Below are 11,265 nucleotides of genomic sequence, written 5' to 3' on the forward strand. Positions count from 1 at the left end.
GTTTAGGTTAAAGTTTAGTGACAAACAAAGGCATGGGTAAGTTTTTCTCCATGCTTTTGCTTTAAACTAAACTTTAAGCTAAACTGAGGCAGCACACGCCTGCAACACATCGAAATAAAAAAGACTTGTGGGAAAAATATAAAAATAATTAAGTATAAACATTTAAGAGACAAAAATGCATGTAGAAGTAAAAGGAAAAACAAAAAATATGTATTTTAAAAAAATTCAAGTTTAAATTATGTGTTAAAATATATACACTAATTTATACTAACCTGGAAAAATAAATATTAAAGTCATTTCAAACAAAAAAACATGAGATAAAGTTCTCCTTTGTTATTTTAATTGGTGCATTTCAAATGTACTTATTTAGTGGTTCATTTATATAATTCTGCWTTTATTTCTAATTATGTCAGTTTCGGTCCTCCATAGAGTTGTGTTGTGTGCACCATCTATTCTCACAGGAGTCCACCAGAGGGAGCCAAGAAGAATTGATGTAGGACTGTGGGCTCATCTTCAGCAGCTGTGCAGCTGCAGCTCTTCAGCCTAATCTCACCCTGTTTAAAGGAGTTGGTTAGCAGTCATTCYATGCCTGAGTGTTAACCATTGTGGTAACTCCAAGCCTTACAGTTTTGTCTCTTTAGATCTTCCTTGTGCTCAGTCTCAAGTAATCCTTTGCTCTCTCCCTCCTCAAYGGTTTCCTGTGTTTGCCGTTGTCTTCTCGGAATCCTTCCTGGACCAGTCTAACCTGACCAAACCAATCAAGACCTTTGGACCTCAGAACTCCATGACTGGTAACCCTAAGGCTCTCTTGTACTGCCTGTCTGCCTTCCTACAGTCCTGCAGCCTCCACCATCCGGGGAAGCCCCCTCTCTTCCTAASTACCACCTCCCTGCAGATCTCCACTTCACACAAACCAACCAACCTGGAATCCTCTCACTCCTCCCTGGCGGTGCTTCATCCTCATCACTGTGAGAACAATGTTAATCCCAGCAACCCTCCATCTTCTCTGTTGCAGTTCTCCTGTTCATCATCTAACCCCCTGGAAACCCCACCTTGCACATTTACCATTTATTTGTAAATAAATCTGATTTTACTGATTTCATTCTTGTGAGAGAGTCCTTGCATGTGGTTCAGAAGCCTAAATAAAACCATGACACAATCATACAATTCAATAATTTCAATTGATAAAATAATATATTTGATGGGTGACCAAAATGTTTTCTAATGATAACTCTTTTCTGTAAAACAAGAATAGTATTTGTAATTGTTTTACATGCTTCCCCCAGACTTCAATACAATAGATTAAATGTGGAACAATTACTGCATTATAAAATTATATACAGAGCTTTATCAGCAAATAACTCCCATACTTTGTACAATAATGCAATAGATTTAGCTATTTTTGTTAATTTATGAGGTTTACATATCTTTTCATCAATAACTCCACTTCACTGACTCTGCAAATCTCAACACCATCTACTCTAAARTGAACATCAATAGCTCTTTCTAGTTTTATCCAAATGTAATGCTAATTAAGTTTGTATTTTCACAAATTCTGTCTGCATTATTTCCAATATCCTGTCTATATTTTTAAACAAATGTCATATCTGCAAACAGAACACATTTAAAAAGGCTTCACACATTTACCAAGTCATTCCCATACAAAATAAACAACTTTGGTCCAAGTACAGTACCTTGAGGAACTCCACATGTAATGTTACAGAGTTCAGATNGGTTTTCAGAAAACTATTCATTACTCCAATGTTGCTTTCATATCACCCTTACTTTTATTCAGTAAGTCACTATAATATTCATTCCTTTGATATCWTTGCAGCACCAGGAGACATGGAATTTAACTTTTCTGCAGAGGCACAAGTACACAACAAAATGTATTTAARGGCTAAAAGGTGGATTTTGCATAAGTTCCCTTCAAGATAATAATGTGATTTAATGGTTTTGTTCCACAGTTATGACATTTTCTTCAAGATCAGTAACAAAATGTAATTTTTCATCAGCAATTGTCATTAATATTAATGATAGAGAAACTCATGGGTTGACCTATAAAACGTTTCATGAGACTTTGCCAACAGACAGTCAAAAAAGTTAAACTGCCATATTTTGTTATTATACTGTTGAAAACAATACAATATTTTAAAAACTATTCTGTTCAAATGCTCATACTAAGTAAATACATTTAGAAAGTCATAAAAACACAACAAAAAGAAATCAAAAATAATCCTAATTTCAAACATTAAAATAAAGAATTAAAACCCATTAAAAGCATGTATTGCTCTTAATGGACAGTTAATGCTCTGCTGATGTAGCACCTGGTGGTGGTCTCTTCCAGTCCTTCTCAGCAGCCCGAGGAAATGCAGACATTGTTGGGCCTTCTTAACAACAGTTATAGTGTCAGATATATAGATCCCAAAGAACCTAAAGCTTTTGATTCTTCACACATTCATTCTTTGTGAAGAGTGGTGCGGAGTAATTGCCTTGTTTTCTGAAATCAATGATGATTTTCTTTGTTTTCTTTGTATTTAGAGTTGAGCTGTTATCTGATCACCAGTCTCTTGTTCCAATACACCACCTCATCCTCCTGATATGAGACCCAGTCCCACTACTGTTGTGTCATCTTCAGATTTTATTGATGACATTTTGTAGGATGTGCTGGTGTGCAGTCATAAGTGTACAGGGAGGTCCAAGCTTAGCAATCTGTATGTTATCCTATTGCAAGTTGAAGTGGGCAAGCCTAGGTCAGTAAGTAAGTAAAGTTTATTTATATAGCACCTTTCATAGATCTAAAATCACAAAGTGCTTCACAATAAAAGCAAGAAAGGTRGAAACGTTAAAAACCAGAATTTTAAATTTTTCAATTGAACTGGGAGCCAGTGAAAAGAAGCTAAAACAGGTGTGATGTCAACTCAGTTTATGAGTTACCAATCTCCTGCTCCCTTTGCCAAGTTTCCTTCAGAAGCATCAAATCTATATTTTGTCCAATAAAGAATTCATYAAGACAGAAGGATTTAAGGCACTGAGCAGGCCAAACCAAACTGGAGGTAGTACTGTATGTCACTAACGCTGATTTTATTCAAACTGACAGCAAACACCTGTCATAGTTATAGGATATCCAACTGAACAGGAGAGGGATCCTGTCCATGGAATGTGAGAATCTGGGATAGAGGAGCCAAGATCGGGTCTCAGGGAAAACGGTCCTCAAAAGTCGGACCCTGTCCCCACAGTCTGGCAGGAAAAACAGAATCAAGTACTCAGGTGAGGAGMGGGAACACTCATGTAGGGAAGGTGCGTTTGTAGCTCTACCAGCCATGAGATAGTCCTTTAAAGATTCATTGGGCCTCATGCAAGAACATGTTTGTATTCTTATCCTAAATTTCTCTTACTTTTYTTCGTACGAACTTGTTACGTCAGATTCAACAAACTGCTGCGTAAACATGATGAATTACACCTGTTCGTATCCAGCTGCTCGTGCACACGGAGAGGTTATTTACACAATTACCATCCCAAAAACATCATATAAGGATATACGGTTCCTGCCACACATACCAGGAAGTGTCCATTCATGAATGACATTGCAAAGTAAAAAAGAAGAACTTTATGAGTTTTCGGAGATCCACACAAAAAAGTAATTTTTAGCAGCGTCAGCTTGGAATTAAAGGATCTGCTTTAAAGCCGAGGAATGAAATGATGACTGCTCTGCTGTGCCTCCTGTGGGTCGTTACAGTCACAGAAATAAAAATCTAAATCATATATCTCTCTCTCTAGTCCTGCTCCGGTCTTTCTTTGGTCAAATATTTTTAATATCAGTGTAAACAACTGTGTTACATAGTTTTCATMTWTTCAGAGGAAGAGCAGTCGCGCACCYCTACCCCCCRCCCSKCCGTCGCAAGTGTCAGATGCGGTTCTGAAAAGACGCATTTTAAAATGTCTCCAAACTTTTTTCATTCCAGTTCAAATTCCAATTCAAACAGAATAGCCTATTGTCAACATAATTATGGAGTGTGATTTATTTTCAACTCAAAATATCTTCAAACTAATGAAATATAAAGTTATTAGTGAAGAAAACCCGTCTGGATAACAGCAGACTGACTGCTCGTAAAATATACGACAGGTCTGGACCACTCGTGAATTTTGTTCGTATCTGAAAAAAATCCTAGAATACGAAAACATTGGTGAATGCCACAAATTCTCCTAAATCACTCYTACGCACAACTTAAGAACAAATCTGTTCGTAAGAACGGTTCTTGCATGAGGCCCATTGATACTAAACAGTGCGGACCGATCACACGTCCACGCACTATAGACATAGTCCATAGTTGGTAAAGTCAGCAAGGCAACAAGGAGCAAAGTCATAAAGAAACAATTCAAGTAGAGTGGAGACAGCGGCCGAGCCAGACACAGGTGCCCTCTTGGTCCGACAGTTTGATCATTGATAAGGATGATCTATTAAATGCAGAGAAGGTCAATAACAGAACAGCCAGAGGTGCAGGAAGGCTGTGGATAATGGATGGATTGGTAAATCAGCATTCTATCAAAGCTTTGTGTTCCTGATGGTTGAGAGCTGAGTGGACGGTAGGGCTAGGCCGTATGACCTCAAATTCATATCAGAATATAAATTGAACCCCTTCACAGTAACGGTATACAGTATATCGAGGTAGAAAACTATCATAAAAAGTAAAGATAATGTAATTTTAGAGCCTTTTTTTTTTCAGAAAACTGTAATCTTAATCAAACCCAGCATTTTTGCTTTAATATCTACCTGCCATATAATGAGCTTCTGCCTGTTGAACTGACCCGCTGCTGCTCTGCTGCGCGCTCATCTTCGTCATCTTCATCATCAGAGCAGAAGTCGACTTTACATTAACAAGATGGATTTATGACTGAACGAACGTCCACGTCTTTTTATCATCTCTGTGGGTAACAATACATAAAAGTTTTTTCTCTGACAATTTGGTGTGAAAAAACTGCAGTTGTTAAAGCTTCGTTCTGCAGAACGTGCTGCTGGAGAGTCGTGGGGAACCCGACGTAACCTTTCTGCAGCGGGAGGGGGAAATTTTGAGGATTTCTTCTCTCTATGCAGTACGTGTTTTAAAGCGCTGTATTTCTTCATTAAATTTCAAACTCTTGCTCAGTTGTCTCTGCACTCGCAGCCCTGTTGACACAGGTGCGATGACGTAACTGACAATAGGACGGTAGAGGGTAAATTTCTACTGTAGGCCAACTTCATACCGTTTCCGTCTACCGCATTTACCACACAGCCCTAGTGGAGGGCTGTGGCATGTATGTTCTGTATGGCTGCCCTGTCAACAGTGTTGATCAAAGACTGGGTGTCAGTGCAACTGTCCTGTAGTAAGTCAGCCTGTTGGACGTCTTTGGGATGGGACTAATGACTGCTGTTTTCAGACAGGGTGGGACAGTAGCTTGTTCCAGAGGCTGGCTGAAGACTACAGTAAAAACAGCACACAGTTGGTCACTCTCTCAGTACCATCCAAGGTTCCCCATCAGGGCTTGTAGCCGCCTTTGGTTGTACCAGTTTGATTCTGTCTCATCATCCTCCAGAATAGGGAGCATCTTAGAGCCAGTGGTTGGTTGCAACTGTGACCTCAGGTTAGATGTTTTGGCCTCAAAATGAGCAAATAAACAATTTAGTCTTTCAGTCACTGCATTAGTGAGCAGCTCTTGCTGCCTTTACAGTGGGTAATARACTGAATGCCCTGCTATAGTCCTCTTGGATTCTTGGAATAAAAGTAAGTCTCCACTTTGATCTTGAGCCTTCCTGATGCCTCTCCTGACAGTGCTACATGGGGACCTATCTCCTGACCTGGAGGCTACATCACCAGATTTGAGGAGTGACTTAACGTCCCCTGTCATCCATGGTCTTTGGTTAGGACAAACTTTAATGCTTTTATCCACAGTCAGTATTATTACAGTGCTTGATGTAGGCCTGTCATGATAAAAAATTGTATCAGAAGAAAGATTATGACATTTATGTACATAAGAAATAATGTTACAAACTGACCTGGACAGGAGATTCTGAAAACATCACACAACAGCAGCTGCTGAAGCTGCTGTCACTTCCCAACACCTCAATCTAACCCGACACAATTTATTCTGTGCTGCCCTCTGGCTTTATAAATAACTGTGGTCACCTGCATGCTACTTACAAAGTTTACGAAAGTTTATGAAATTTACATAATGTAAAAAAAATAAAAATAAATAAATAAATTGGCGAACCCAAGGTTCGGSACTGTTCCCAGAGGAGTCGAAAGAAAGAAGCTTGTTTAGTTAAATGCATGTTCACATGGCTCTCATGCTACAGAGTTTAGAGACCATACACCTGGCAAATCCCTGACGCCAGAGTTCAATCCTCTCTACACTGAGGAGTAGAAAATAGAAAGGCAGAAAGAAAACAAARAAGCAGGCGATAAACCTCATTTTAATGTGTTGTGAGATTAATTGATTTACTGATTATCATGACAGGACTAGGTTGATGTACCATAAGACAATCTGTGTAAATATTTATGTCTTGATGCTGGAACAAATCCCACCTGGTATGCGAAAAACAGTCCAATAGTTAAAAAACAAATATCGTGCAATCAGTTAGCACTCAGAATACAACTCAGCTCTCAGCTACTACTACATCCAATTTTAGCTCACTACTGTTAAAACTGACTAAATTATTGWCATTTTTGTGTTTTCTATGGTTGTTAACTGTGGGAGCCATCAAAACTTCATCAGTAGTATACAGTATGTATGCCTAATGATTGATTTCTGAGAGTTTCTTTAAAATTTGTCCAGTGGTCATGAGATACTTTACTAAGACAATGGTTGGCCGGGGATGAGTAGTTAGAGCATACATTCTCCAYTGAGAGAGTTGGTGGTTCAATTCAACCACTATTCAGTCTCATGGTTAGGGTTAAGGGTTAGGAAGTGTCCCTGGGCAAGATATTAAACCCCCACTGCCTCTGATCAGTATATGAGTGTGATTAGGCTCTATAGAATGATTTGTACACGTTAGCTTTGTAGAGATCTAGAGTGCTGTGTGAATGTGTGTGTGAATGTGTATATGAATGTGTGTATGAATGTGTGTATGAATGTGTGTATGAATGTGTGTGTGAATGTGTATATGAATGTGTGCATGAATGTGTGTATGAATGTGTGTGTGAATGTGTAAATGAGGACACAGATTGTAAAGACTTTTGCATATCCTAGTTTGATAGAAAGGTGCTATATAACACGCACATCGGTTCCATCTCACCTTTGGTAGTGGCTAATAACTAAAGAACAACAACAAAAAAACCTGATAAATGAGAATCAAATATACTGTATATATATACATATATATAATATACATATGTGTATGCATGTATATATTAATGAAGGTTAGTAACATGGAGCCAGAGGGTTTCAGTCTGTGATCTTATAGAATCTGGATCCTGCTTCACTTCTCTCCTTCAACAGAAATAACTTCACAAAAAGGTTTAGATGAAACATTACCACGAATGCACCGCTTCTTATCTCATACCAGAACACAAAGTTCACTCATAAATTATTACCTACAGCCTTCAAACAAGTAAWAGAAATAGAGCATTAAAAAAGTTTGATCTAATTTAAAAGCATTTCACATTTCAGAGCAGCACTGATGAGAGCAGCTTTGTGCTGGACAAATCAATACAAAAGCAAAAGATAAAAACAGACATTTTATTCATTATTCCTTCAGGGTTCACAGGCAGTCTTTGTAATTCATCTGAGAATGCTGATTTAAAGACACCTGAACTTTTCTTACATGATAAGGAAAGTTTGCAAAGTGAGTGAAATAAATTTAGAACTAASTGAAGCTACAGCTGAGCTCTTCTGGTTATATGATAACAGAGCYGAGGGAGGATTTATCCCAAGCTTTCTGTGGAATACCTCTGATTGTACACATAATTACTGAGCAAATCAAGTCTTAAAGCAGCTCTTTGAAGTGTGCAGTTTCACACCACAGTTTTTCTGTTTTTATTTTTCCATACATCTCATTGCAGTCTACTGCAGACTTGTGTTATTTTACCCATTCACTTGTCAAAATGCTAAGCTGCTTTTTGTAACTTTGATACTTTTCTTCTCAAAATTAAAATTTGTTTACAATAAATGTTCCCATGGGAAGTACARACAGAAACATTCTTCTTTTGGAAATATGGAACTCATTTTCCTGCATAATTCTGCACCAGAGAGCAGAATGGAAGTGACAAGATCAACAAAATAAGCCTGACCTCAAACATGAGTAAATGAGCATTAAGACCTTCAGCATCGATGTAGACTGAGAAACACCCTGAATATGTGGAAGTAAGTTTAGTGACACTAAAATTGAACCCTTTGGTTGTTAGGGATGTTAGAACATATGGAACAGCWCTGAGGACATTATCTCCACAGTGAGGCACAGTGGCGGCAGCATCATGATGTGGGGAAGGTTTTCATCAGGGACTGAGAAACGGTTCAGAGCTGCAGGATGGATGGATGGATGGATGGAGAAAAATACAGAGAAATTTCCGGCAAAAAARTGATCATTACACTTACTGTAAACTGACATAATAAGAAGTGTCTTAGTAGAGGGAACGACTGCCATCACTRCTGCTCCTTTTTCTGACTTCATCCACAAATCAAAGAATGAGAAAATGTGCTGCCTCTCTTCAAAACACTCACCTTTCTACGTTTTGTAGGAACTAAAGTTCCAACATTATGTCTTTACTAACAGTAGATTTTGACAATCACACTTTAATTTTATTACCATGAACATGTCTTTAGCCCACTTTGTTTTGTTTTGGATTTTCTCGTGAGTTTATTCAGCTTTAATGAGAAAACCAATTTCTGTAAACCATTTTAACTGCTACAGCTCACTGACGTATCTTGAATGGTTTTTATTATCTTATTGTTCATTTAGACTTGTGTAGCTGCTTATATGCAGTTTCTTTTACTGACCGAGTAAACTTAAAAAAATACATAATCAGACAAAAATAGCCACCAATTAAATTCCTGGAATTCTATGAAGGAATGTGTAGCATGAAGAATCTCCTGACCATGACCTCTGAACCTACGGTCATCATRACTGCCTTTCATGTCTGAGTTTTAGACTTGTTACATTTGAGCGAGGAATGAACTAAAYTCTGYACGGAGGYGAGAGTTTTCAAAATGTAAAATATTTATTTTAACAAAAATAAAACAAAAAGCTGACAGGGCAGCTGAATAAACAAAAGGAAAAAACAAACACTAAAGATGGTGAACGACGAGGAGAACATAACAGTAGGTAAAGACCAAACACTGACCCAGCGATGAGTGAGGACAAAAGAGAAGTATTTATACACAGAGGAAAAGAGAAGATGGACAACAGCTGAGGGAAAACTAATTAGATAACAACTGACAGGTGCGTGATGACTGAGGAGGGAATGACAGAAACAGCTGAGGAGAATGCGTGATGACACTGAGGGAACACAAGAGAGAGGTAGAACACAGAGCAATAAAACACACARCCTCACAAGACTAAGTTTATCTTATGAAAAGAAACAATGTTATGTGTGATCCATGTCAAAGTGTGTGTTGTGAATGACTCTCAGCTACTACCACATCAAGTTTCAATATTTGRAAAACTGATTGAGTTATAACTATTTCTGTGTTGACTAAAGTTGATTAGCTACATCAGATCATTACTTCCTGCAAGTTTCAAATCTTTTAGTAGCAAACAGATACATGCATACATGAGCAAAAACATTACCAACCAAGYACAATAATAGTTTACATATTCTGAGACCTTAAATTAAATAGAGGAGTTTGTTTTTGCTTTCTCTGAGGTTGTTTTTGTATAAAATTCAGCTCACGTTCCTGCAAATATTCTGTGTTTGATGTAATTCATCTTTGAGCAGGAAACAGAACTGTTCTTTGTGTAGTGAAATAAAAGGCTCACCAGTGGAGGGCGTGCTGGATTAAGGGGTAGTGGTTTCTTCGGTGGACTGAGTCTTTGTGGGGTTTTGGGAGACTTGTGTGGGGCTGTTGGAGGTCTTCCAGATGGGAGAGGTGGTCGCACCCCTTTGACATCCTGGGGACCACCCTGGGGAGACGGGGCAGGTCTCAGAGGTCGAACAACGTTGACTGGTTGGGTGCTGTTTGGCGCGGGGCCTGGTTTGAGGGGCAGGACTTCTTTGCTGGTGTGGGGGAGCTGAAACCAGACAGCAGAGGAGCAAACAGCAAACTCACAGTCAGGTCACCGAGTAAAAACTGAATTTCATATGATTTTTAACAGCCTGAAACTTTTGATTTAATTCTGATCCTCATAATTATCCTCTTTGTATTTTCCTTCATTTTCTTTTTTCAGTAATTTTTTTTATGTTTTTCCGCACCATTTGTTTCTWACACCTCATTAGTGACCTTTACAATGAAACAATGAAATAATAAAGAAATATCCTGAAGTAATGMGGAGAACTGCTGGGAAGAAGTCTCTGCTGTAAAATAAAGTCATTGAATATGAAGGTCAGGGCCATGGACAGTCTATTATTCATTAAATCACAGAGGAGATACAGGTACCCACACACACACACACACCATTCCTTCCATTTTCTCACCCCCTTGTGGCCAGTGGCTTTGTTGATTGGTCCAACCACCTTCAGGTGAAAGGCAGGATTCAGGTGGCCATTCTTCTCTTTCTCCACTGAGACCTTCATCCTAAAGAGGAAAATGAGGACAGACAGAAAATAAACCAGAGTCTGATGTCTAAAATTGATGTATTTTCTTAATCTGACATTTCARTGAACTTTAAGGCCACAGGTAGAAAGTGAGACAGAAGTGTAGTGGACAGAGTTTTCCTTTAGCATCAGATGACACAAAACAAGGTGGTGAGGGATAAACTGAATGTTTCAGACCAATGACTGGGGCAGCCAGGTTAAACTGAGTGAACCTATTTCACCAAAAAAAAAAAGTTTTTTTTCACTACAGCATGATTGGAGGAATAGTTAATGTAGTTTGAATTTGAGGCCTTCCTTACAGAAGCCCTCTTTAGCCTCTAATAGATATAAACCCCTATATCTACCCTTTAGTTAAAGCAATCACCCATTCTTTCACTACTACCTGTAGCTTATCTAAAACATGATAGCTAACACGCAGAGGCATACATAGGATTAGCCTAATGTAAAAACCCAACTTTAGGTTAACCTAAAACCACATAGGTGCACAAGACATAGTGACCAGAAGGGCATCACCTGGAAACAACGCAGCCTTCAACAC

At 38.5% G+C, this 11,265-nt stretch overlaps 1 protein-coding gene across 1 annotated transcript in view; it reads right to left on the reverse strand.

The window, feature by feature from the left end:
• Nucleotides 1–11,265, reverse strand: part of adam19a (ADAM metallopeptidase domain 19a) — a gene marked incomplete in the record, with an annotated part of 346,817 nt that overhangs the window by 15,777 nt on the left and 319,775 nt on the right. The window contains 2 exon segments of the mRNA XM_014003343.1: nt 9,953–10,204; nt 10,608–10,707. Of these exon segments, the coding sequence (XP_013858797.1) occupies nt 9,953–10,204; nt 10,608–10,707 (352 nt within the window).

This window comes from Austrofundulus limnaeus, unplaced genomic scaffold (assembly GCF_001266775.1).
Source record: "Austrofundulus limnaeus strain Quisiro unplaced genomic scaffold, Austrofundulus_limnaeus-1.0 Scaffold18, whole genome shotgun sequence".
Classification (NCBI taxonomy): domain Eukaryota; kingdom Metazoa; phylum Chordata; class Actinopteri; order Cyprinodontiformes; family Rivulidae; genus Austrofundulus; species Austrofundulus limnaeus.